The sequence below is a fragment of the Cavia porcellus genome, unplaced genomic scaffold, assembly GCF_034190915.1.
Source record: "Cavia porcellus strain 051 isolate PalLab524CR breed Dunkin Hartley unplaced genomic scaffold, mCavPor4.1 scaffold_9, whole genome shotgun sequence".
NCBI lineage: Eukaryota > Metazoa > Chordata > Mammalia > Rodentia > Caviidae > Cavia > Cavia porcellus.
In genome coordinates this window covers 6,495,477-6,523,359 of record NW_026947492.1, presented here as the reverse complement: position 1 = coordinate 6,523,359, position 27,883 = coordinate 6,495,477, and the positions used below count along the sequence as shown (strand labels likewise).

Genomic DNA, 27,883 nt, shown 5'->3' with positions numbered 1-27,883 from the left:
TCTATCCTGGGGAACTGAGGGAGACTCCAGCAAATTACAAGTTCTAGGATGTGCTTGCCTTACCTGGAGTTACCTTGTTACTGAAATGATTGCGGCCTTGTATAATTACTCCAACAAAATGCAGCCGCCGATGAGCTCCCGTGCTCAATTAGCTTATAATAGTCAGCAAGAGAGCTGCGAGAGGTTTTATCCACCTACTCCAGAAGGCTTTTTATCCCCCAACTAACTAATGAAAAGTTTAGAACTTAGTATTTTTTTTTCTTGTTTTCCCTGGCAAGCAAAAGAATTCCAATCAAAATGGGCCCGTTTGGAGGAAGGAGGAACAGGCATGCTAATGACTGGGGGAAAATCTAGAAGAGATGTCTGTGTTGGTTTAAATCCTAAACAGAGCCAACTTCCTAGAGAAGCCCTCAGTGCCCCCACCCCAGCCCCTGCAATACCGCACTCTACCTGGGGAAGAACCAGCCTTTGCCAAGGGTGCCACACGGGTGTCACCTGCATGCTCTGAGGAGATCTGGTAACTCTGTGTGTCTTGGCTAAGACAGGGCCACATCCTCCAGTCACCAATGGCAGCTCTCTAAGCACCGATTCTCAGCCTGGACTCTGAGATGTTCTGGCGATTCATAACATGATTTGGAATTCATCAAGTCCTATATAGTAAGTCCCCAACTTATCAACATTCAAGCTGTGACCTTTCACAGGTATACTGCCTAAGACTCATTTCATCAGATATAAACATACCTGACTTACAAACACTGTCCCAGAACAGAACTCTTTCATAACTCGAGGTCTTGCTTATGAAAAATCTATCATCTTCTGAGTCTGTGCTCAACGCTAATCCTGATTTTCATACATGTTTATGTTGTGTCTCCCTTGAAATGGAAGGACCCTAGAAGGGGCAGTTTGCACCTGTAAGGAGTGTTTCTCAACCTGCCAGGCAAAAAGAGCTACCATGTTCTCAGAGATCTGAAGAGCCCCAGGTACAAGGCACAGAGCTCAAACCTCTGGAGATGGCCTTGGGTGGAAGAGGACGAGGAGCAGAGATGCCCACCCGGCTGATTCTGGCTCCAAGAAGTTCTTGCTTCCTCCTGCCACTTCCCTCACGGGGAGCTCATCCTGGGCATTCCAGCGGGAAAAATAAAATGCCACAACCCTCCTTCCCAAAGCCTTTCCCCTCACTGTCATTGGGAGGCACTCTCTGCTCCTAACTTCTGCAGCATGCTCATTGCCTGAGTGTGGACAGGACACACCTAGTCCTGTGCACCTTCCCACGCCGGGGACCTGTACGATCCTCTCAAGCAGGCCACCATCAACTTGGAGGTAAGGACACCAGCTGCAGTTCTTTTCTATGTCCTGCCAAGCTTTCCAGGCCATGGGCCCTCAGTTCAGTTACTAACTACTGAATTAATTCATGGATAATACACACACACGCCATGCATGTGACCCATACTAGTCACTGAGTTTCCTCTGATGCCCAACTTTCACATCTGACACCCAGTGGGCTGCGGTTTCCCTCCCCAAAGAAAATTCCAGCATCTCTAGTATGAGCCTAGAGAAGAGGAGAATTTCAGAACCTAGACGTAACTAGCCCCATGCCAAGTGAGTGGTCCAGCTTCACTACATAGGAACTCAGTGATCAGGGAAGCCAAAATATTCCTGGTGGATCACACTAAGGTGCTAGGAACAGCAAGTCTAAGGAGCCAGAACAGCCCAAGGAGTCCCCACTCTCACATGTCTGGGGTACAGCACAGCTCAGCTACCTCCTTCATTCCTGACCTTAGCATGGCTTCCGGGGAGCAAAGTGCACAGCGGGGTGCTGACATAGGAAGGCCCCCAGACAGCTCTCTTCCCGCCCCTGCTCTGTCTGGGGCGTTCTAGTGGGAAGGAGGAACAGTGGAGCATGACATGGCCAAGTTCTCTGTGCCGGGAAAGCCATCCATATACGGTCCCACAGACCCTCTATCAATGGCCCCAGAATCTTCTCCCCTGCCCTGGCCCGACAAGGTGCTATAGAAAAGCAATGGTCATAGTTCAGTGACCACAGCACACAGGATGCTCTGAGGGTAAGCGGGCCAGCTAGTGAGCCACACCTGCTCTTGGTGGCCCAGATGCTGGGCTTGAGCAGTAGCCATTACTGTGCCACACTCACCCTAGGACCCATGGGGGCAGGGCCTTTCTGGGTGACTTGACTGGTCACCTCCATAAACAGAAAGCATGAATTTCAGTAGGTCAATAGCACTAAGCCAAAATACGGTAGTATTTGTACCAGAAATCAAGGGGGAGAAATCTGGATTTTGGTCTGGCTCTATCATCCCTCTTAGCTATCTGAGCTTAGGCAAGGCAACTTTTTAAACTTCCATATCCTCATCTGCACAGTGGGATCAGAACAACCACTTTCCACGCTGCTATCAGCTTGAGTTCAGACACACACACTACCAATGCTCCAGTACGCCTGGACACAGCAGGTACTCAATAAACCTGAGTGCCTTTCTCTCCTTCCCGAGCCCCTGCCGTCCAGCATGAGCCACTCATTTATTCTGCAGCTATTTCCCGAGAACATGGTATGTATTAAGGGGTGAGGAGGCAACACAGCACACTCCTGATAAGGTCCTTCCCTGTGCCCCGTTCAGACCCCGACCGCTGAAGGAGGTGAAGGAGTGCCTCGGGTCTGGGCTCTGCCATCACCCACTCACCCATTCATCTGTTCAAAAGACAACCGTGTTATAGCACCATTCATATGACTGTGCTAGGAAAGATGGGGAGACGGTTATAAATCACACGTTCTCGAGAAGCGTGGAGTCCAGTAGGTGGAAACAGATGAGGTGATTCAACAAGAACAGGACAGGTGCCATCGAGGCAGATAACTGCTAAGAGCTATCAGACGGGGCAACCTCCTGTCCTGCCCTGACAGACGCCTCCTCTGGCTGCGTGGGCTACTTTCAAAAGAGAGGCGGGAAGGGACCACTCTCCATCCTGGCACCACTCCTCGCACAGGGAACAGGCAAGGGGCCAGGGCGTTGAGGGTAAAGGGGAACACCCCACAAATCTGGACCTGGGCTCTGGGAAAAAACAAACAGCAAGTGAAATTTATTCACTGTAGTTGTTTTAGTACCTAATTAATTCAGTAATTTCAAAAACAATTTTATTTATGTTCCATTTACCACATCAAAAGTGGGGGAAAAATTGTGTACTGATGCTAAAATACCTCAAGGCATCTATTTTTAATCAGTTAAAAAATAAAAAGGGGTGGGGGAGAATTTTTAAAAAAAAGTAGCTCTCGTCTCTATACAATCTCTCCCAGGCAGACCACCAAACCTGAGAAAGAGAGAGAGAAAGAGACAGACAGACAGACAGACAGAAACAGAGACACAGAGACAGAAACAGAGAGAGACAGAGACACAGAGACACAGAGACACAGAGACAGAGAGCAAGAGACAGAGAGACAGAGAGAGAGATACAGAGAAACACAGCCAAGCCTTCTCTGAGAGCCTTCCTGGCTGCTGAAAACCGAGCTTGTCAAAAAAAAACAAATCCATAATGGCCCGAGGCTCCTCTCCAATCTATTTTCTGCTCAGCTGGTTTTAAATGAAGTTATTATGAGTCATTAAAACACCCGCAAGCCAGTGGAAGTCAGCCAATTACAATTTTAAATTTAGCCTGTTCTCTGCCCCATTCTCTTGTTTTCTTCCTTTGCCCACAGAATGCTGCTGCTGTTATTTTTTCCCTCCCTTCCTTTACCCAAAGTAGAAGAGACAGTTATGAAAATGCATAGTAGTGCACGGTACGCAGAATCATTCATATGAAACTCAAATTATTAAATTAAAAATATGCAAACTTCTGCTTTCTCCCGAGGCTTGCCTTAGCCCACTGGATTACTCCGAAACTCTGGTCTGGGCCCCAAAGGTCATAAGGCTATTTTTAAAATGAAAAGGTTCTTCATCGGGGTCTTGTTGAGAAACACGCACATCCATCACACACAATCAACATGTTCCTGCCTGGATCCAAGTGGGGGAAACCACACCACCAACCTCTGAGAATTAACAACAAACAGTGAAGTTGAAATTCAAAGGTAAAGCCGGCTTTGCAATCAGGCATGAATGTCGACAGAAGTCACTAGATATGATGAGCTCATTTAGTTTTTAAATCTTCAAGGTAATGGTCTGTGCGGGCCCATTACAGCAGAGGGACAATTTTGAGAATATCATGTAAACGCTTCCTTTCAATCTCTTTTCTTCTCACACTTGCAACACAAACACATGCGTGTACACACTGCTGATTAGGAATCTTCTCCTTGTTTGGGGGAACACAATTCAGTTTTTCTATACCAGCTAGTAAGTGACTACTCCCTGACCCCTTCTCTCACCTCATAATGAATACACTTGGGAACCCCAGAACAGATCCCCCCAAATCCAGGGCTAATGGTTTCCATCACCTCCAGACCTCCTCCAATACACACACACCCAGGTACCTTTATGATTTGGACCTAAAATGTTCCCACAAAAGGTCACGTGTGGAAGGCTTGAACCCCAAGACAGCAGAGTTCCCAGGGGAGGCCTTTGGAAGGTGGCTGGATCATGAGGGCTCCGACCCCACAGGTGGATTAATTCATAGATGGATTCATTGTTTACTGGGCTTTGGGCAAGTGATTGAAGCTTAGGAGGTAAGGCCACACTAAAGGAAGTAGGTCCTTGGAGATTATTTGTTCTTAAACGCTGTATTGTCCCTGAGCCCTTCTGGCTTTCTTCACTATATCCTCCCCACAAGTTCAGAAACAAGCACGTCAGCTACCGTGGACTGAGGCGAGTGAAACTGTGAGCCAAAAAATAACCTTGCTTCCTTTAAGTTGTTTACCTCAGGTATTTTGTCACAGTGACGGAAAGCTAACTAACACATAACCCGTGAGAGACAGGTTCTCTGCCCAAGGCATACTCACAACCCTTGTGTTTCAGGAAAGCAGAGGAGCAAAACCACGAGCCCAGGCAGAAGGGACACTTGGTTCCAATTTTAGTACATGTGCAGCCAAAGCGGGCACAGAAGGGGCACTTGGGATGTGGAGAAGGACATGCCACGTCAGTGACAATCACTAGAGGTCAGTGTGGAGGACAGGCTGCTGCAGTTGAGTATCCACCTCTCTGGTGACTACTGTCCTTATCATCCAGCCAAGGTGAAAACAGAGCTCACTGGCCCATTATGAACAGCAACAGTTTACCAAAAGGAAGAGGAAGACTTGGCTTGAAACTCACAGACCATAAACCTGAGGCCTGTAAACATACCTGTCCTGTGCTCTGAGGTCCAGGGGCCAAGCAAATGTCACTATCCTGTCCTTAGCCGGAGTCTCTCCTCTTTAGTGCTCCAGTTATGGAGCCCTCCACCACCCTCTCCTTACAGTGGCACAAGGAGATCCATCTCCCTGAACGTAACCCATGCTCCTGGCCTCTTCCTCCCCCCAGTCCTCTCCCCGGAGAGGCTCTAACACCTGCTATTCAGAATCCTTTTTTGATGGAAAGTACCCAAAAAACACTAGGCCTCAAACCCAGATCTACCCTAGTGATATAAACACTTTCATTACAGGATATTCAGTTATTCAGTGAATACGTGTCCAAAGCCTTTTGCATGTGAGGCACCTTGCCAGGCCTTGCATGTATCAGAGCAAACAAATGGAAGATACCTGATGAGCTCTGCACTCGTGTGTACAGTAGGGACCTACACAAGTACAGCATCTGCAAGACTGGGCCAAGTACGAAGCCAAATAAAGGGCTTGCAAAGCCTCCCTCTACTAATGTACTCGCCAATCCTCAGCTCAATATCCAGCGGTCTAGGAAGAGCAGGAGCCATCACACAGAAGTCCCATTCTGGTTCCTGCGAGGTAGAAGACCACAGCGTATAAGGCTTAGATGCCAGGAGCATGCCTTGGTCAGTAGCTCAGGAGTCCTCACCAGGTCTCTGGGCCAGAGTGACATTTCAAAGTTCCCAACTCTGACAGCTGCCCAACTTCCAAACTAATAAACTTTGAGGGGGGCAGAGACAGAAAGGAGTTAGGGAAGGACAGAGAAACAGAGGAGGAGACAGAGGCAAACAGATAGCAGACGGAGAGAAGACGTTGAGCCCCGGACGGAGACAAAGACAGATGAAGACATAGGGAAGGAGACAGAAAATACACAGGAGTGTCAAGCCACGGCGGAGGCTGACACAGACACAAGGACAGTGACAAAGAAATGAGGTAAGATGAAAGGAGATTGGAGGAAATGGAAGGAGAAGAGCAAAGCTGAAAAATATGCACCTGCCACACAGAAACTCAGGAGAGCGCGCCGTGAGGAACGGTGTGCTGGTGAAACGGTGGGAGAGGCAGGGCCCGACGCCCTGCAGAGCCCTGGCCACGGAACGTGGGCTCGGGGCAGCCTGCCGCGAAAGCCAGGAGCCCTCTGCAGGGCGCATGTCTGGGAGGCCAAAGGAAGGCGAAAGGACTCGGAGAATACGAGAATATGTGGTATTGTTTGGAGGTCAATCCCATGGAGACATCCCTACCCTGCATCCCCACGATAGCCTCCCACCATCAGACAGAAACCGAGGATCAGCAGAACAGCCTAGAACCTAAGTAGGGGGAAGAAGCGAGGCAGAGGAAAAGACAGTCCTGAGAACAGCAGACAGACACATGTCCCAGCATCCACCCCTTTAGGGCACCATTCGTACCCTAATAAGAACGTCATCCTCTGGCTGTGCAAAATCATGCAGTGGTACGAAAGGGGGTGTGTATGTGGGAGAAACCACACTATTTGGAGAAAAAAAATCATACACACACACAGAGATGGAGAGAGAGAGAGAGACAAAGAGAGACAGAGAGAATGAATAAGGTTATTACATAATTTCCACTTTCTTTCCTCCACCCTTAAAGTAATGTTCTATCTGACAGGCTCCTCTCTGAGGGGGGAAAAATGACAAATCCAATCCAAAATTCAGCAGCCTGTGTTCTGTTCAGAAAGCACACAGTGTACTGTACAGCCCATAAAACTCCAAACAGCCTCCAGACACTGCCGCAATCGTCCTCCATCAAAACACTTTGTCTTGCATACAAAAATAAGATACAGCGCTGAACGGAATACAAAATCAGCCCATTACAGTACAGAGAGACTGCTACTTAGCAACGAGGGGGCTCTAAAGCCTCGATGCTCTACAGGAAGCAAAATCTGTCGAGCCTGTTGGGCAAATGATAAACATTAGCAGTATTAAAAAACACAAAAGCCATGTAAATGGATAGACATAATGTGGAAACGAATTTATAGAATAAATTGAGATGGGGGCTTGCAGGGTGCGGAGAGAAGCTGGGTGGGATCCAGAGAAATAGATGGGCCCCCCAGCCCCAGCTTCGGCACCATATGGAGGCAGAGCCGTGTGTGTGTGTGGGGGGGTGAACCCCCTCCTCACTGGGCTGTAGGTGAAGGGTGGGAGAGGGCTGGTGTGAACTCTGTTTTATGCCATGACCTGCAATGAACTTCCCAAACTTTCTCTGTTCAGCTGGCCTGATGTGAGGTCTGCAGGGCTGCGGGAAGGAGGCTCGTACACCCAGCAGTACTGAGGGGCACAGATGTGAGGATTTGTCTCCCCGGGGCCAGCATCATACCCTGCACCACCACTAACCTGACATTTGCTATAAACAAATCCCTGGCCAAAAGAAAAGGAAAGAGAAGTATTTAAAAACCCTAGAAAACAAACCAAAAACACCCCATCTGGGTTGGAAAATCAGTATATTTCATCAGGTAAGGGGGAAAAATACTCTGGCTGTGAATCAGCAGCAGGGCTGGGATCCAGCCAAAACAGGAGCTAAAAAGCAAAACCATACGCCTCTGCTCTGGGCTCTTGAGGCAGAAAGCAAGCAGGGGTGGGGGCGGGGAGGGGCAGGGAGGCAGGAGGGAGAGGGGAAGGGGACAGGAAAGAAATGTATTTTTCATCAGCCAGTGTATAATTTATAAACAGCATTAAACAGTTTTTGTTTTCTTTCTCCTCTCTCCCGTGTAGGGGCTTGGACCGCAGTCAAGCCTGCATTAATTTCTGCTTTGGGTACAGTGTGTTCTTGGAGGCGCATCTGCAAGCGATCATAAACTCTCTGGAATGCTGGCAGAACATCCAGACCTGCCGGCGGGCCAGTGACGACACCACTCTGGGAAAAAGTTCGGGAAGCAGGCCAAATCCGGGGTGTGGGGGAGGAGAGGGAAAGTGTGTTTGAGAGAGAGCTGTGGCAAGTGGCTTCCTTCACTGCTGCTTCTCCGGCCCCTACTGCTCTGTGGACCCAGCCTCCAGCCACCCCACTGAGCTCCACGCTCTGAACCTGCACCCCCATCAGTGGTGCCCACTTCTGACAAGGGAGCTAAGGGGTCTGGGGAGCTCCCCTCGGGAATCTCATTTTAGCTGGTGACTGAAAGCTAACAGAGAAAGGAAAGCTGGCATTCACTGGTGGGGCAGAGGAAGGGACTGGCTACGGGCTTGCATGTGCCTGGATGGCCCAAAACCTGCGGGTCTGAGCAGCATGCTAAGCCACAAAGAGAGATGACAGGGAGAAGTCTGTTGTAAGGTGAGAGGCTGCCAGTCCTGAGGAGCCATCTTTGGGTGCCTCTGCAATCACTGGGGTGAGGACCACCTCACCTCCTACCGCGCCTCGAAGTACAGGAAATGCACCAGCTACCTGATTCCCCTCCTCTTCTGTTTTGGACAAGATCCCTGAAACCCAAAGTTATGTGCTCCAAGAAAAGACAAAAAAGGAAGAAATGAAAGAGGGAAGAAGGAATCATATCAATGCAGAGATCTCTGCCATCTTGTAATATTTTTCTTCCATCCAACCATGGTAAGAGAAAGCCTAAGAGACTCAGTCTGGTTTCCAGCCCAACTTCCCCAACTCCCTTCCAGACGGAGGGCACAGGTCTCCAATGAGTACCCTGGCCTCCCTGTGTGTCTGCTAAAATCAGAAAACTTATCATCCAGAGCCCCATGGCTCTGACTCTGGGGAGGAGCCTGGCCCAGGGGAAGTTTCTCAATAGGTATGGCTCATAATGCCCAGGCAAAGGCAAGGGCGAGCCTGGTGGTGGGAGTGCCCTTCCCAGTACAGGAGACACAGGCCCCTTGACACTGCAGCCATCACCCAGCAGGGATAGCCAGGCTTGACTTTTTCTAGTCTCACACATCCTCTCCTGTAGCCCATTCTGCATCACCAAGTCCAATGGCCCCTTCTAACCAAGATGGAACATTCAACAGTCAAACTGGTCTCTCCTATTCGAGAGGACAGGGATGCCACCATGGCATTCTTCAATGTTAAATGCACAGACCTGACACATAAGCAGGTCTTTTTAAATATCTACTGGCTTCAAAAATGAATGGCACTCCCAAAATAGGGCTAGGCCACATATGTACCCAAGCCTCTTCTGCAAGCAGCCAAGTCAAAAGCAAGGGCAAGCAGTTCTAGGCATGCCCACTTATAATCCACTGGTCTGTTAAAGCAAACTGTGGGAAATACCACCTAGTGAGCCAGGCGTGGTGGCTCACACCTGTAATCCCAGCACTCGGGAGGCTGACGCAGGAGGATCTTTGTGAGTTCGAGTCCAGCTTAGGCTACAAAGTGAGCTCAAGGATAGCCTAAATGGCATAGAGAGAAAAAATACCACCCAGTGGGAAACCTGACGTTGGCCAGTCTCACAAGGGACGGAAGTCACTGACAGACCCTGTGGTCTCTGAAGGGCCCTCCCGGGGCCAGGAATCACTTCCTGTATTAGAACAAGCAGAGGCAGAGTCCGGAGGTCCACAGATACTTCAGAAGCAGGTCCGGTCCCCAAGAATGAGGAGGCAAGGACAGGGAAGGAGGCTCCTGAGCCGTGCCGGGCCACAGATGGGTGCAGCTGGGGGACACTTTTCTGCACCCTCTTGCCAGCCCAGCTTTGCACAGTCTCCGGATGGAGGCTGCCACTCCTCCCACCATGAGCTTCTCTCCCTACACTCAAACCAAACTGACCCCACCAAAGCCACCTCTGAGCATGCAGGGCCTGGCCAGATCATCTCATTAGTTAATGAGTTCGATTACTGTTAGTTTAATTTAAACTTATTGTTATCATCAGGTATATCTCATAAACACTTGATTAGTTAACGCATTCAAATCGAGATACAAACTTCAATTAAACTGAACGTTCACTACTACCACGTAGGGTCTTTAAAAAAATAAAACTTAAAAAAAAGGAAGAGAGGAGAAGAGACAGCAGCGTCTCACAGAAGGGCCTCCTACGGGGCAAACTTCTAATTAAACAAATTGTCAATTTCAGCACAATGAAAACTGATTTAGGAGAGTAAATTTAGTATTCCAGTCACCGAAAATAAGACCTCGCCTTGCCGATCTCCTACAGGCTGATTCTACCCGATAGGGAAATGAGGAGGAAGACAAGGAGAGAAACGGGGAAAGAGGCAGAAGAAAGACAAGCTGAGCCCTTCCTCCCTTCATAAATAATGTCGCCGTGGAATGCGGCGGGGCCTCTTCTCCAGCACCAAGAAACCCTCTTCTTGCCTCCTCCTTCACCCCACCCCTAGCAGATTAGGAAAAAAAAATTAATCGTGTATGATGACAAACTTGGCTCAGCACTCACTGTACATACTGTACCCACAAGCCTGGCTGGCAGCCAGGCCTGGCCCCGTGCCAGGACTACAATAACAAACACAGGCAGCGCGAGCCAAGGGGGGTGGGGCCGTCAGCACACAAGCTAGGAGGAAGCTGCTCAGCTTGCAGAGCAGACCCGAGCAGCAGGGAGGGGCCTGCACCGGGCAGCAGAGACCCACAGGGAGCAACCACAACCTGCCCAGACCTGGGCTTGCTTCTCTGCAGGTAGCTTTTTTTTAAAAAAAAAAAAAAAAAAAGAAAGAAAGAAATGAAAAGGCTGAGCCCAGGTCTGGGCACTATTGTTCTTCAAGGTTCTGGGCTGCTGCTCCACCCTCTTAGTGATCATCTGTAAAATGGGCCCGTGCTATGATCATTAGGATCCATTCTCACCTTCAGCTCTGTATATGGAGACTCAGAGCAGCTAGTCATCTGAGTGCATTTTCTAAAACAACAGTGTTACCAGGCATCTGGGGACTGGAATCATCCAGAAGACCTCACACCAGCAGCCCAGGCTCACACCCCAGCCCAGCAAGGCCATGGTCAAGCCAGTCACTGTTCACCGAGGGACAGCCAACTCAGGAAGTGGTCTGGCCTCATTAATCCTCTGTGATATTTGGTTTGCAGCTAACTCATCCCAGCCCAGAGGTGAGAGGTATACAGGGCGGAAGAAAGAAGGCACAGAGACTAGAAATCGCACACAGGAGCTATGTGCCGGAGTGAAGTAACGCCCTACCAGGCAGGACTCAGTATCCTGCCCCGTCACAAAGCTTTCTTCGTAAGGTCACTGACAACTGTGTCTCAAAAGAACAAATCACTGAACAGAGTGAGCCTTCAGCTAGCAGCTAGCCCACACTGGCTCCCACTGCAGGGGTCACTTATGCCATGAGCTAAGGGACTCCTGGGCGTCTCCACCCCAGCATGCCCCAACCACAAGCAGCTCCTGTGTCAGGAAAGACTGGGCCAGAGACTGGGGTCCCTGCAAGTTGTTCATCTGTCTCCTGGGCTGCACTCTTTCATTCAACAAATATGTGTTTATTCCAGGAAAGCGCCAGGCACTAGGCTGGACATAATGAAGACCAGTCCTATGCCCGATTAGCTTATACTGTAATCTCTTGGAGGAAAAAAAAAAAATCACAAGAGCCTGAGACATGTCAGGCATTGTGACAACTACACAATGCGGGCCCTAAAACTTCTCTGAAGTAGGATTAAGGTTAAATACTCTCCCTTCACAGATGAGGGTGCTGAGGCTCAGAGAGTGCAAGGTCACATCCCCGGAAGTGGGTGCCCAAATTCCTTCTGCCATATCACCCTGCCTCCCAAACAGGAAAGATAAGGCAAGTCCATAAACAACCATAACATGAAGAAGAAAGCCATTGGCCCCGAGACAGCTTCAGATAAAAGAAATATGGGCAGTTTAAAGGCACAGCTGTTTCTGGCGAGAGCTGGAGAATGGTTGGAGATGACTCTGCGAAGGGACCTTCAAAAATCTGGGAAGAGGAGAGAGGGGTCCTTCCAGAGGGAAAGGGTGGGTGAGCAGAGCCACCAGGAGCACAAAGAAGGCACACATAAAGCAACTCAACAAGGAGGAAACAGTGGCAGATAAAGATGCCTATTGGGGCTGAGTTTTAGACAGGACAAAGAGCTTTTAACAACAGGCTGAAATGTACCTGTGCCCCCACAGTCGTGTCCAAAACCACACAGATGTGTATATGGGGCAGAAAGAAAAAGAAACAGAAGGCCATTGAACGAGCGTGGTGGCTCACGTCTGCAATCTAAGCACTGGGAAGATGAGGCACGAGGATTACCATGAGTCAGAGGCTAGCCTGGGCTACACAGCCAGGCTGAGATGCAGAAATAAAGGAAGGACTCACACTTTGCTCCCAAGGGTCATGGAGAGAGAGCCAACCTGGATGGAAAACGGTTCATCAACAACGCGCTGAACCCTAAACCATGTGCAAGCTGGAGGGAAGCAAAAAGAAACAAGGTGCACATTGCTAACACAGAGGACAAGACGCACAAGTGCCGGGCCGATGCTGAACACAGGGATGCCTGGGCTCAAGTCACACGGGGCGAGGCCAGATAAGGAGTGCTCAGTGGAGCAGGGAGAGGGGTCCAGAGGAAGGAGGAAGGGAGCAGACATGGGGGAGAGTGGACCTGCCCAGATAGAGAGCTGCCCGGGGTCCAGAAGAGGAAACCATGGAAACCAATAAGGGTCTGAGCCTTACAGAAAGGGCCAGGAAGGCACGTGAGGGGCATAGCATCCCACAGCGCCCAACTGCACGGGTACTGCAGCCAGGCAGGGGCCAGCAAAGCTGCTTACAGCACTTACATAAGCGGACACACAATGGACAGCAGGAGGAACGGACTGCAGCAGCCAGCCAGCCAGGAAGCCTCCGGCATTCAGGGACGGGACTTACCCCAGGGTGACCACTTCAGAAGAAAGAGGCCACCAGTATCTGTTAAACACCATTGGTATGCCAGGCACTTGCTACAGATTCCTTTAACATATATTCTGTCACCCAGTTCTCAAAGATTAAAACTGTGTGAGTTAGTGACCACTTCAGATGCAGAAACTGGGGCTCACAAGAGGAAACTGACCACAGTCACTCAGCACCTGTCACCAACAGGATGGGAACCTTTATCTGCCCAACCCTAAAGCCCATGCTCATCTCACCAACACTGGCCTGGAGGCCCAGTTGCTTAAGGCAACATGGAGAAAAAAAGAGGTAGATATTGGCCTGCATGAGAGGAGCAAGACCAAACAGGAAGACAGCTCATTCCTCACTCCAGAAGCATGACCGTGACATAGACAGCCAAGGCTGTCAGAGGGAAAAGAGTGACTTTCTGGCTGAGAAATCTTGCAGCATCTACAACCAAAGGCAGGTGACGCCTCGGGCTTCAAGCCCCAGGATCAGGCCTGCAGGCTTCTTCCCTGCACCAAGAACACCTGAGCTGCTCAATGTCAGCAGCTTTTCCCTTTTCTATGCCTCGTTGGGCAGAGCAACTTTGCCCAAACATGAGCAAAATTACCAGCAGCCACACAGTCAACCCCACTAGAATTGGATAAAATTAACTTGCAAAAGATAGCACGCTATAACTAGCTTTGTGTTCCAACCTTTCTATATCTATTTAATTAAAGGCTCCAGTATAATGTGAACCCAATAGTCAGATTCATTAGACAGCAAGAACCTAATTCCACAACTGTTTCGCTAATGAAACTGCAGTCTACTTTGAAAGGTAGATCACACAGGGCATGGGTGCCAGCGATGCTCTGGGACCCCCAGGGGAGCATGAGGATTGGTTTTGTCCAGCGGGCAGCATGCACCACACCACCAGGATGGCCTCTCTGCTCTGTGAAACTAGAGGGAGCATCCAAGAGAAAAGGTGGACCAAGGCCCTGGCTGGCAGTGGTCGGGAGTGAAACTGGGCAGGAGGCAGTGGCCGGTACCCAAACGGGCCGGTTAAGTCACCCTCGCTTGCCTACCTGAGTGAGCCAGTAAGTGCATTCTCAGTCGCAAACTATCCAGGAAGCGCTTTCCGCAGAGCTCACACCCGTACGTCTTCATCCCACTGTGCAGCTTCCTGTAGGGAAAGGAAAAGACAGGTTGCTGCTTCTCTGGACAGATAACAGGCAGGCCCACCCCTACCTGGGGCCTTGGTAGCCATCCCTCTGGCAGATGGACAGGAGGAAGATGGGGAGAGGCAGCACCGATGGACACTCCTCCCTGATTCCTCCAGTGGCTCCCATGGCCCTCTCTGTCCATCCCTTGTCCTGTCCAGGGGCAGAGGAATGGGGCTCTTCCTACAGCTTTAATCCCTCGCACATAGACCAAGGGAAAAAAATTCAGATCTGATTTCAGCCCGAAGAAGGAAGCAACCATGAAGAAAGTTAGACAGACATAATGTTCACTGTCAAACTAGCACAGATCTTAAGTACAGGACTGCTGGCCTCTGAGTACCTTGGGGCAGTCCTTATTGCATGGATGTGCCTGCATGTTCCTGGGTCCCCTACTATACACTGGCTACAAACAGGAGGGCCGCGCCTATGTCCTTTCTCCCATCCAGGAACCACTACACCACAGGGCCTGGCACAAGGCTCCAGATAAGCTTATAAAGGAACTGTCATCTTTATGAGCACAAGATGCTTCTCTCTTGGGGCTCCCAGATATTCTTGGTGTGTCAGTGGTCCCTAGAATACATCCTTTCCTTAAGGCCTCGCTTTAGAAGCCTCTTCTCCCTGCCTGTGCCTCACCCAGACAAGAATTTGGATAACATCATTCTATTACACAAGGCAATAGCAGCCATTGTTGGTTTCCAAAGTATCTCTGTACACATTATCTCATTTTTGCCATCACAATGATTCTGGGAGTTGGGCTGGGCTGTCTTATCATTGTGAGAAAGACAGAGGCCCCAACAACAACTGGTCACAGGCCCGGCTTGCAACAGTCCTCTAGTCCTCACTCCAATGTGGGGTTCTTTATAGCCAGCTTCCTGGGGGGGGGGGGGTCATGAACCAGCACGGAGCTGGGAAGACACGGGGAATGGGGCAGGCCAGGAGGTAGGGAGGGAAGGCTGGACACAGGCTTGGCTTTCTCCCCACCCACATTCCTGCTTTCAGGGCCTTTACTGCCCTCCCCAGATCCACCCAGCTCTAGCCTCCCTCTCTACCCTCGTCTCTGAGCTTCCCTGCCATTTCCCCTAAGGAACAGGGTAGGCAGCACTAGGATCTGTGGGTAGAGGGCAGGCAGAAGAACGCGCAGCTCTCTGAGAGCCAACAACCTCCTGCCATCAGCACGTGGATACGGTAAAAGCCCGCAGGGCTGGTACTGATGTTAGACAACAGTGCAGATATGCAGGGGAGGTACAGGTACTCAAACCAGCAGTGCTCAGAGTGTGACAATGAAACTGAGCCACCGACTGCTACCAAATTCCAAACTGAGGACCCAGCACTGTGTGCAAACCATGCGGTGCCTGTGGGTCAGTAAGCCTCAGCCTCAGAGCCTACGGGTCACCGTGGCAGGAGGACAGCACACAGTGTGACATGGGCCACAGTCTGATAAAGATCGCCCACAGTTCCCTTCACAGAACTGTTTCTCAATCACACTGTTTTGTTTATGTGCTTTCCCTTTACCTCTCTGCCAAAGACAAATTATTTCTCAATCACACATGAGAAGGATGCGTACACACACACACACACACACACACACACACACTCATCCTTGACACTGTAAGGCACCCAACATTATTTCCCTCTCAGGCATGGCTGATGCATCCAAATTGAGAAATATTAACAGTGCAAAACATTTTAACTGAACATTCTTAACTCTAAACGTATTTCACCAGGGCATGTCCTGAGTGTTTGGAACGAAGTGAGCTTTAAATATGCACTGGGTATGGATGTAGTACATGCACGTGAGCACACACAGGCACACATGCCAGGGGAGCATCACTGTCCCCGGGAACGACGGACATCTGCTTTCCCAAAATGTGCTCCACAGAGCAGTGGCTGGGACTCTGCTCACGAGGAGTCACACAGGAGAACTTTCTGCACACAGTCATGGTGAATGAAGCCAGTTGGGTGGCAACAAATTTTTCTCTTCATGATGATTTGCTAGTGGCTCTCAGAGGTGGCTATCAGGAAGAACAGAAGACAGAAGCTCATTTGGATTTGTTTTCCAAAAGGACTCTGAAGAGAGCAGTCTGGGAACCTCTACTAGACTATGCTCCCCTTTTGGGCTCCCAGCCCTTCTCCCTGATGGTTCCCACTCAAATCCCTCATCTGATGAACCCCGAGCACTGCCATTGCCTTTGCCCTATATGTGAATGGATTTGCCTGGCAATTGCTAGAAGCGGCTTTCCTTTCAGTGGCCAATGGGATGGCCCAACGTGAAAGGTGATACCTGCCCTTTTCTATAAGAGGTAGCAGGGTGCAGGGAAGAATGCCCAGCTGGCAGCTGCAAGACCTGGTTCCTCATCTGACTCAACCACTCATTTGGTCACTTCCCCTACGTTTTCTTTATTTTATTTTATTTTTGTCTTTTTGAGACAGGGTCTCACTATGCAGTTCAGGCTGGCCTTGAGCTCACTTTGTAGCCCAGGCTGGTCTTGAACTCACAACGATCGTCCTGCTTCAGCCTCTCAAGTGCTGGGATGACAGGTATGAGCCACCATGGCTGGTTCCCCAACTTTTTCTCATTGGTGAAAGAATGTGGGTGATATCTAAAATTTTGACTGGAGATAAAATTGTATTATTCCAAAACCTTGCCCCGTATCCTTTACCTAGCCCCAAGGACCTCCTCTCAGGGGCACTATTATTCTCCCTAAGCCATGTCCAACTTGTCACTTGGCCTCTTGACAACTCAAGAAGTCGGGTAGAGTAGCTGAAGCAAAACTCAAGACCCAACCCAGAAATCCATTCATTTTTAAAAGTTTCAATCCAGATAATCTGAGTTTCCTCTTTTTACTCACTTGCTGTTCAGCTTTCAGTTCTCCAGAACTCACTGTCAACCTGTCCCTGGAACCACTCTGGGGCCATGGATTCCCTAGCCTTCAGAAATGTGGAGGCCTCATCTTATCCAGTCCTCGGGTAAGGACACTGCCCTACCGCTGACCACTAAGTGCCCCTGACAGGTTACCCGAGCAAGCATGGCACCCTGTGCATCCACACAAAGTCCAAGGTCAAAGGTCCTAATCCTGCTGGCTGGGAAAGCCAGGCAGAGCACACAATGTTCAGAACAGAAAAGGGGAACAACCCCGGGAGTGCAACAGACCCAGCACAGGTGTGCGCCTACCTTTAGTTACTGTTCATGTCAAGGAGGAAAGGGTGAGGGGAAACGGAGGCTTCTCCTGGTTCAAAGAAAAAACAAATGGCGGAGAAGTATTGAGCGCATGCAAAGGAGCTGGCTACTACCAGACTCTACGACACAGGCCTCAGAAAAACCACTGCCCTGACAGAACTCCAGCTGGGTTCGGGAGCAAAAGTACAAACGTACATGAACTCAAATCATCTCTCTACAGACCACAGCCTCCCACAGCCACTGCCACCACATCAAGCACAACATTTTGATCAAAATGGAAATTCCACTCACATTTTTCTCCTTACCACATTTGCTGTGTCTTTCCAGTTCGACCCTATCTTTTCACACCATCTAACTGCTCGTGGCTACCTGAAGTTATCAGTCTCTCCCACAGAGAGAGGGAAAGAGGACCAGTGGCGATATTTCTCAGTTTTGTGTGCCCCGATGGATGACAGAGTCCCCATACTCTATTCCCATGAAAAGAAGCCACACTACTGGCCATCATTTTGATAGTAACCTGCTTTTAGCATGGGTTAAACATCTTCATCCCATATGCAGGAGAAGATTCATCTCCTTCAGACAGTTAAAGTCCCTTGTCTTTATTCTCGGGAATGAGCTCGAGTTCTCCACAACCCGTAGTGGTGAACCATCTCAAAGAATACCTAACCCATTAGATAAGCCCAGTAACAGATTTCCCCTTATGTCCCAAAAGACAAACTAAAAAACTAACCACTCACAAGTTTCATTCTATATTTTCAAGAAAGTCGAATCATTATAAGAAATTAGAGCTAAGCCAATCGGTACCCTTTAACAAGAATGTAAGAAAAGGATCCATTTCTCCTAAGTCTTAACCTGCAGTCCTCGCTAGTAAAACCAAGTCAGCAAGATATAAGTTCATCTGAACTATTTTCTGAGTCTGAAAACCCATAAAGCTTCTGTCTGGGGTAGACTGCAAACTCTATGACAGACTTCACGGTCAAAGTCCTTTTCCTTCCTAAGACCTAGTTGTAAAGAGATTGCTCACTGCTACTGAAGAAGTTCCTCCAGGTACGATGGACTCTAGGTTAGCCCTCTTCTCATCTTAACAACATTCCAAATACAACAGCTTCATGAGTAGCCTGCAATCTAGAACCAGATCCTATTTTGTAGCACACAAGAAAGGCCAACAGCCTGTTCATAGCAGCAAAAGCCTAAGCTTTAGACTAACCTCTCATCTTCAGAAACCTCATCAACCCAGCCCACCTGGGACAGCCATGAAAGCATGAGTGGCAGGAGGAGAGACCCACAGCAAGTCCAGCCCCCTACTGCCCATCTCCAGAGACAGATGGTCACAGCAGCTGCTCCCCAAGGGGCGCACTCTGTGCACTATCTGCAAAAGAAGCTCAACCCACGTCCATCCCACACAGCCTAAGACCAAGCAGGGATCAGGCTATTAGGGCCAAATGCACCACCAGGCGTCAGGAGAAAAAGGCCAATACCATTGGCTGGCAGAAGGAGGCTAGACTGCTAATGCCACATTTCTTCTCAAGTTCCTCTGCCCGGACACAAATGGCAAAGTTGGAGCAGACCAACAGGCTAAAAAGATTTAGAGAAAGAATTCTCAGCTCCAATAGCCCAAGGGCTATACTCCCTCAGTCTCCTACTGGAAGCTGAAATGGCCTCGCCTGTGAGTTCGCAGGACAGACCAGCTCTGGTAACCGGGACCTGTAATTGGGGAAAGCAAGTGGGAGGGAACGCCATAGCTGGACCACAGATAATGTTTTCCTTGTTCTCGGCTCAACTGATCCACCTCCTAAACCGAGAGTCAGACCAGGCAAAGGAGGCCCCGGAGGGCTTCCAACCGTCTTGCCTACTTTTGAGATTACTCCACCCGCAGCTGTCTCCCCAGTGCGTAGGGTTCTGCCATCTTGTCCCATGGACCATCAACCTGACCTACTCAGTGCTTCTAAGCTTTGCCCAGAACAAACAGGGAAGAGAGGAGAGAGTTTTTGAGACCCAAACCAAGGTCCACATGACTGATCTCTCAAAGCCTGCTGCCTGTACTTAGTATGAGAGCTCAGCCACTGTGCAAACCTCCGGGGCCTCTCTGCAGCAGCACAGGGCCAAATGGCACTGACACGCTGCCGTGTCCCCCCAAGCACAGATGGCATGAGGCAGGGCCCTGCACAGAGCTCTGCCAACGCCCTCAGCCTCACGAGAGACTGACTTCTCAGCTCAGTGATGCAACTGCACCCTGGCTGTGTTCACCTCTCCAGGTAGACCCTAAAAATGAGGAGGGAAAGAGCTTATGTATTTCAGACACAGGCTTACTCTCTCTTCCTTACCTAAGTGTACACTTATTCTTAGTTCCAACTACCACAGGGAGGTCAAATAGCCAACGGCATTCTGTGCTTTAGGTTTAAGAGAAAAGGATGAATGAAAAGTTATAGGCTACCAGGGAGCTCCTCTCAGAAACAACTTCCAGGGTGACTGCAGTGTGTTTTCACGTTCAGTTCCACGTCCTGCACCTCCACACACCTCCCTGCAAAAAAGGCTTTCAGAGACTGAAAGGGCTCGTTCTGAGAGATGCCTCCGCCTTAAACCACAGCAGGCTCTTCCCAGGGCATACTGCACACTCAGGGAATGTTCCCTACCTTCTAAGGGTGACATTAGATCTTTCCAAAGAATGTCCCTTAATGTCACCAACAGAGTCATATTCCAGGCTGGGTCGGCCATTTGTCATACTGCATGTCATTCTCTTTCCATATGTGATTCAAGACTAAGCCATTTAAATTCCTCAGAACCCTCAGCCCTGGAGACTAGAACTGCGTCTTTACCTCTGGCTTTACGCCCTGAGCACAGACTCACACAGCCAGAGCAGAGAGCAGGCCCATTCCCAGGGAGGTGATGTCCAGCCACTGGGCTAAAAGGACACCTAGCCTCTGAAAGCCCAGGAAGAGAGAGAAGTGACAATTGTAATCAACTGTGGAAAGGGTCACTTTAATTTTCTCAAGACATAAGGGAAATTATCATTTCACCCACTTTCTTTAATGTTGAGATTAGGCAGACATTTGACAAGCTGTGAATGCTTAGCTGGTATTACCACAAATTATCCTTCTAGCAGTAGAGTTCATTGCTCTCTGACTAGTCAATATTAATAAACATTACTGAATGCTTTTACAACACAATTTATTTTTTAATACAGCTCTTTATGTATGCCATAAAGTAAACATACCAATAAAAGCCACGGATTTCAAAGAACAGATTTAAAAAACAACTAAGAACTAACCAAATGCTAGTTAACACCTTCTATGCTGCAGGTTTGGGGAGGCCTGGGGATCCAGACCAGTAGAATTGACAGAGATTGGTCTGCATCAGCTGTCTCAGAGTCTTTTAAAGGAAAGGACAAATACTACCAGTGCTTTCTTAAGACTAGGGCTAGGGCTAGGCACATATCTATAATCCCAGCTCCTCAGGAGGCTGAGACAGGAGACCAGCCTGGGCAACCAAGCAATATTCCACAACAAAATAGGTTGAATCCTCAGTACTACAAAAATAAATTAATTTAAAATATCACACATACACACACAGACACACAGATGCGCGCGCGCGCACACACACACACACACACACACACACACACTCTGCAGTGCAGGAACAGTTGTCCCTATTTGTCCCGAAGAGAAGACCTCCATGGGGTTCTCAAAAAAAATGCTACACATTCTGCCCTGGCCTGGGATCAAGGCCAATCTGGAGCTGACAGCAGAGTGGAAAGAACAGTCCCAAGCCTTGAAAATATGCGGATGGACAATGGCATTCCCTGTGGCCAGAACCACACCAAGTACAGTACCTTCCGATCAGGTCACCTCCCAGGGTTAAAATGCGATGTCAGCCATGACAAAGGGCAGGGCAATCGCCCCACAGCCACCACTCAGGGAAGGATCTTCATGGATGCTAAGCACCGGCAGGCCTGGGCTTCTGGCTGTTATGTAACTATTCCTTTGTTTTAAAATACTGAGTTCTCCTAAGTCATTTATTTGAAATATCTCCATCTACAAATTTCACCAAGAACAAAAGTTTTTCATTTGGGCACTGGGCTATGGGATGATCTTATCACACACAATCTCATACAGTCTTTTCAACAAGGTCTTAGTGTGCTTATCTGCGAAGTTCCTGCCAGCCAAATATGATTGAAATGTTCTATTTATGCTCACTGGATTAAAGAGATGTCGCAAAACTGCACAAAACCTGGCAGATGTAAGCAGGTATTACAGCCTGGGCAGTTAAGATCTGAAGGGACGGGATCAATAGGCACTTTTGTAGTTTCCTTTCTTTCTTTTGCTTTTAAGAAAATAGAGAAGTTGTGCTTTTCGAAAAAAGAAGAGGAAAAATTGTAAAATGCCTCAAGATTTATAGCTTCTCTGGGTTTTTTCCAAAACCAAAACAGGGCACCATGATACATGCTTAATGATGTCAGCCTGAGGGAAACAGAAATATATCCCAAATATTCCTTCCAGGTTCTAGAAGGCCCAATAAGGAAATCAAATTATGGTTACAGATGAACGAAGGTTTTGTTTTTTACTCTCTCCATACAAGGCTTTTAACCAGCACAAAATAGCCAATTTCTGGGAAAACAGCTTTCAAAAAGCTATAGACTTTTCTGTTATCTCTCTGTTTTGCCCAGGCATGTGGAGGAAATGCCTTTGTATCCTGGTTATCAAAGCTCGTTTCTATATGTTTTTACTTCAGCCAAGAAGCCACACTGTCACTTTCAAGTCCCAAGGACCAGTCATGGAAACTCAGAAGTAGTTGAGAATAAGTGAAGTCTATTAAAGGCCTAAAAAGAACATTCCTTTGGAATTAAACCATTCTGAAAACCTTTTAAATGTATATTGCCTCATTCTTTCTGCTTTAGTACACTGAAAATTAAATTACTTTTCGGGGAGGATTCTGAGTTTGAGAGTCCTCATCAATTGCGAACACGAGAGAAGAGTTGGGCAGATTACCTGTGTGGATGCCAAATCACACCGGGAAGCTCAGGGTCATTTAATGACTAAAAGTAGCAAATTTCAAAGAGATACTTGCTTCTTTACTGGTTCATTTTTCCCTCTAGAAAAATGAAAAAAATAAATAAACCTAGACAACCAAGATCATATAATAGCAAAGTTAGTGCACTTGTTCATCATGTCTGACTTTTGAAAGCGCTTCCAGAGGACCGCCTCGATGCCTCCATGGCTGGGAGAGATGCGGTCATTGTGGATGAAGCACCTGAAACTAAGTGACTTACTTTCCCTGTGAGCAGACGAATGTCTGCAGACTTCTTACCTGCCTTCACAGTTACCTATAGGAAGAGAAGCCCTGGCCATAATGGCCTCTCTGGGCCTCTGGGCTCCTCTTTCTGCAAAAAGTCAGGAAACCATGAGTTAAAAAGGAAGCAGACACATGCCTGGGGTTCACCCAACCTAATCAGATAGAAGCAAAAACAGAGAGGCCTCCAAGAAAAAAGGTAAGCTGACTGATGGCAGTCAGAGTCTGTACAGGCTAGGTCTCTAAAAAGGCCTCCTACAGGGAAGGCATGCTGATCTGTTCCCTACCACTGTCTAACCTGTGTCTGCTAAGCATCTACTCTAGGAAAATCATGCAAACGGAGCACCTGAACCGCAGTCCAAGTGGGTAGGTTCTGTATCAACACTGTTCTCTATTACTGCACTTCAGTGATTCCGTTCATAGCCTTTAATACAGTTTGCAATTACATACTGGGTTTTTATTGTTATTCTTTATCTCTACTGTACCACAAGGTACATGATGGCAGAAGTGATTCACTGTACCCTCAAAATCTGGAAGAGTTACCTGGGACAGAGCAAGCATTCAGCATATTTTCCTAAATAACAATGTTATTGAACTATTATCCGAATATTTTATTCTTTCCAGTATTGGAAGTTTTTTTTAATCACACTCATAGACTTTTATAACTATACCAGCCATGGTGGTGCATAACTGTAATCCCAGCCCTTAGGAGGATTGTTGTGAGTGTGAGACCACCCTGGGCTACAAAGTGTGCCACCCTGGACTGCACAGTAAGATCCTGCCTTAAAAAAAAAAGAAACAAAAAAAACTAACCATCACCACTATCTACCTCCAGAATATTTTTATCATTTTAAAAAGACACTCTGTTCCCATGAGTAGTCATTCTTCATCACCTAACTCTGGCAATCACTAATCTATCTTCCTCTGTGGACTTCCCTATTTTGAACATTTCTTACAAATGGAATCATACAACGTTTACCCTATGGGAACTGATGTGGGATTCTTTAATGTGGCCTGTTTTCTAGCTTTCTACTGTAGGCTTTCTCGGTGTTTCACGCTTACTGTAGAATAAGATGCCATGGCCTGGATGTACCCTCCTTTATCAGCTCATCAGTGGGTGCACGTGGGTTGTTTCAGCCTTGTGGCTACTGTGAATAACGCAGCTCTGGACATTTGTGTGCCCTTTTCTGTGAACATATGTTTTCACTTCTCTTTGGGATACACCTAAGAGTGGAACTGCTGGGTCATATGGTAATTCTATGATTCCCTGTTAGGGAACTGCCAGACTGTTTTCCAAAATTCCCAACAGCAACGTCTAAGGTTTCCAACTGCTCAATACATCTTCGGACTAAATGAATAAGTGAATGGAAATTCCTTCTACTTCAAAATCCCCTGAGCAGGGGACACAGTACTGAACCTCCATCTCTTTAGCTGCAGACAGGACACGCCACACTTACATTTAACAGAAACCCCAAAAAAGGCTATTTACAGTGAGTTCATTGAAAGGAAAAAAAAAAAACTAAAAAAAGGAAAGAAAATGCCAGATAGTTTAAAGTTGGTACTAGTTCCACAAATGTGATTTCAGTCCTTACCCTCTCATCCCATGCCCAGACTTAATAATTTAATACGCACACTCCTTAAATAGAGTATGTTAAAAAAAAATATAGATGGAAAAATGACAGCTGATTTTGATTTGGTCAGCAGTGAGGAGAGGATGATTTGACAGCCCTGTGGTCTCTGCCAGGAAGCTTGGAAATACAGACACTCCTCGTTCAACGACAGAGTTCCATTCCTGCAACTAGGTCATTAGATGAATTGGTCACTAAATGAAGAACTGCACATCACAGTATTCGGAAGAAAGAAAGAGTAGAGGGAAACTCCAACTTGATGACTTTGCTTTTACTTACATAACTCTTCCTCGCAGTACTGTAATGCATAACAGAACGTAAAACTAGACAGCCGTGTGCATCTTCTTTATAGAGCCTCGGGGTTGTTTTCCGCACAGTACACCTTGGTAATACAGTACTGTGATTTTTGCTGACTGTGCTACACAGTACAGTACTGTCGCTTTATGCTGTTACACATTACAGTACTGCATGGAAGAGTTAAGCAAATAAAAGCCATCATCAAGCTGTAGCTTCCCCTGACTGCTCCTTCGCTCTGAATATGGTAATTTACATACTACATATCCAATTCCTCATTCAGCGACCAGTTCATCCAATGACCCAGTTGGGCAAACTCTAGGAGAGGGATGCCCAGGACCAGAAGCTGCCGAGGGACAGACAAGGCTTGGCCTCTCTGCCCGAGCTTGCTTGAGTGGTCACGGTGTCCAGGTAGCACACAGCAGCTGTGTGCAGGGTCCCCCAAACTTCTTGTCGCCCCTTTCTGCCCTTTGTAAAAGAGGGCAGCTGTATCCCTTTCCACAGGCTCGTTGCAAAGAACAAACAAAGGTTGGGACTGAGCAAGGCGCTTTGCAAGCTGCAGGTAATTAAAACAGCCTGTAAAGGCCCCAGCAGAAAGCACTTCAAAGAGACAGTCATTCCAGCAATGGCCAGTCAAGACTGTGTGGTGTAAAAATTATGAGTTTTCCCAACGGGGAGCTTTGTGTGAAAAGGACAGGGAATGGTGGCAAAGGGAGAGAGAGTCACACAGAGGAAGTTTACAATCGGTGTCCGTGCCCAGTATGTGCAGGGTGTGTGTGGGTGTGTGGCATGCGTGCAGGCCAGAGAATGGAGACTGGGTACATGTGTATGTGAAAGCACATATTCATCAGCGTTGAGACGGTCCAAGCGTGTGAGCACGGAGATAAAAGGCAACATAAAATAAAAGCAACAAATACGCATCCTCTTCCCTGCTGGGCCTCGTTTTCACGAGGAGAACAAGCACTGGGCAGCTTGCATGCGCCTCTGGCTCCTCCCTTGCAAGGCTGCCGAGGGCTCAGGCAAAGCATAGTCAGAGGGCTCTGGGCCGGATGAGCAGGGGCAAGAAAGCCAAGCAGCGGCTCCCTGGGCCTGCCTGTACTCTGCATTCCCTAACACGACCCAGAATAGCTAGCAGCCTACTGCAAGCTCTGTTATCTTGAAGCAGAGGATGAAGGAGAGAGATTCTTAACCTTGATGCTAATTGCATTCACTAAGTTCCCCTGCTACTCGCACGGTGCCCTGTGCTTTGATGCAGCAGTGACACTAGCTGGGGTCCCACTGTTTATAACCACCAGCACTCACCTGACCACAGCATATATGTATGTAGATTTACGTATTTTTTTTAAAGCAAAAATAGGCCTATCACTAGCTTTTCTTCTCTGTTTTCTTTTGTATTTTCTAGCACGAATCTGAAATACTCAATGAGACACTTCACTAGACCAGAGGACCAGTATCATTCCCAGGAAGGTTTCCCCAGTCCTTCCCCCAAAAAAGCTGCCCCTCCACCTCAACCCATCTTGGCATTTGCATCAATGCTCCATCGGTGACACTGCAGCCCCCCACTTGCTTCCCTTTCCAGCTAAGTGAGGCGCCTCCTGCAGACAACCTTGGTCCCGTTGACCCAGCAAAGGGCAAGGCACGAGTGGGTGCTGAAAATACGGGTTGTGGATACAGGGCTGAGCGGTGAGTGTGTCTTGGCCACACTGTGTATGGTAAATCGATCAGAACTGGATAGGGCAGGTACCCAACAGTTCCTCAGGCCATCACCTGGCCCCTAGGAGCCTCCAAGCCTGGGGAAGGGAGAGGGGAAACTACCTGTGCTCCCCAAGGCAGCAAAGAAACCAACCTTGGCTGGTGGCTTTATATGCCAATAAACAAAATCCTTCTCTGCCTCCCTCGGCCCTACCCCCTAACTCCTCCCTGACAGTGCTGGCTTTAAGCTCACACATAAAAATGTCCTTTACTATTTTTATTTAATGAGCTTTCATTTTTCTTCTCCCTTTTAGCAAATGAGAAAGGAAAGCCCACCTCCTAATAGGGACTGGGGAGAGGGAGCAAAGTAGAATCTCTTCTAAATGGACCATAACTCTGAAAAGCTTTTTCTTCCACGTCCCCCCAACTGCTCTGTCCCTGTACCCCGTCCCCTCCTCACCCCCTACATCCTTCCTCCTCACCATTCAAAACAAGACACATGGATTTTGGACATTTGATTACTTTTAAGTATATATTTTTCCCTCAAATAGACTGAATACAATGGTTAGGAAATGTGACAGAAAACTATTCTGAGCCATTTATTGCCTTAATACCCACCTTTGTCCAACAGGCAGTTTTGACAACAGCGATAAATTCCAAATTTATGTCAACAGAGCATATGTTGAACACCTCATTTCTGAGCTAAAGCGGCATGCTGCCCTATAAATCACCGTTCTGTTTGAAATGAAAGTAGATTACAGGCCTGTGTTATTGAGCAGTTAGAGCTATGGTCATATAAATCAGAACTTTTAACTCTAGGCAATCCGTTGTGCAATTAACTAAAGGGTACTTTGTCATTTCAAGGCTTGTGCACAGGCTTGGCAGGGCACAGAGCAGGGGCGGGAAGGAAAAGTTTGCAGCAACAGGAGGGTTGTAGACTGCAACACCTACCACACCCCACTGTGTCTCACCCCCGGCCACCATCGCTGAGGAGCCTCCGAGACTGCCTGTGGCGAGGGCACCCTCACCACCAGCATCTGCTGCAGTGACACCACCACGCTGAGCCCTTGTCACCAAGTCACTTGCAGAAACCCAAGTGGCCTTTCACACATTCATTAGGATTTCCGGAGCCAGAGCAACATGCGTACCGTTGTCTTGGGTGTTGAGATGGTACCAGAGAGCCGGGGTTTAGTTACACCGCAGAGCACAGCCGAGTGTGGGCAAGACCCTGCTTAGAGGCTCTGTACTCCCAGAGACAGAGGGGACGAGAGTAATACACGCAGCAATACTGAGAAGATGCTGACAGGGAAGAAGAGTGACAAGCATGTCTGTTGCAAAGTACTCGGGCACTTACTAGAGATGCCAGGCCCCTGTCCCCTGGGCTTTTGTATCATCTCTTCTGTTCTCCTAGTGGTCCTTAAGGCAGGGATTATCCTTATTTCTGTTTTGTTGAGAAGAAAACTAAAGTACAAGAAAATAAACAGCTTCCCCAGTGTCACGCAGTTTGTAAGCGGCAGAGCATGACACAATGAAGGGAACAGAAGGCTTATGTAATCCCA

At 48.2% G+C, this 27,883-nt stretch overlaps 1 protein-coding gene across 4 annotated transcripts in view; it reads right to left on the bottom strand.

Annotated features, from left to right (window-relative positions):
- Zbtb16 (zinc finger and BTB domain containing 16) overlaps positions 1 to 27,883 on the bottom strand; it is a 175,758-nt gene that overhangs the window by 75,584 nt on the left and 72,291 nt on the right. For all 4 annotated transcript variants that reach the window (XM_003472819.5, XM_013155542.3, XM_013155538.3 and 1 more), the window contains exon 3: positions 14,112 to 14,209. In XM_003472819.5, coding sequence (XP_003472867.1) covers positions 14,112 to 14,209 — 98 coding nt within the window. The remainder of the gene's footprint in view (positions 1 to 14,111; positions 14,210 to 27,883) is intronic.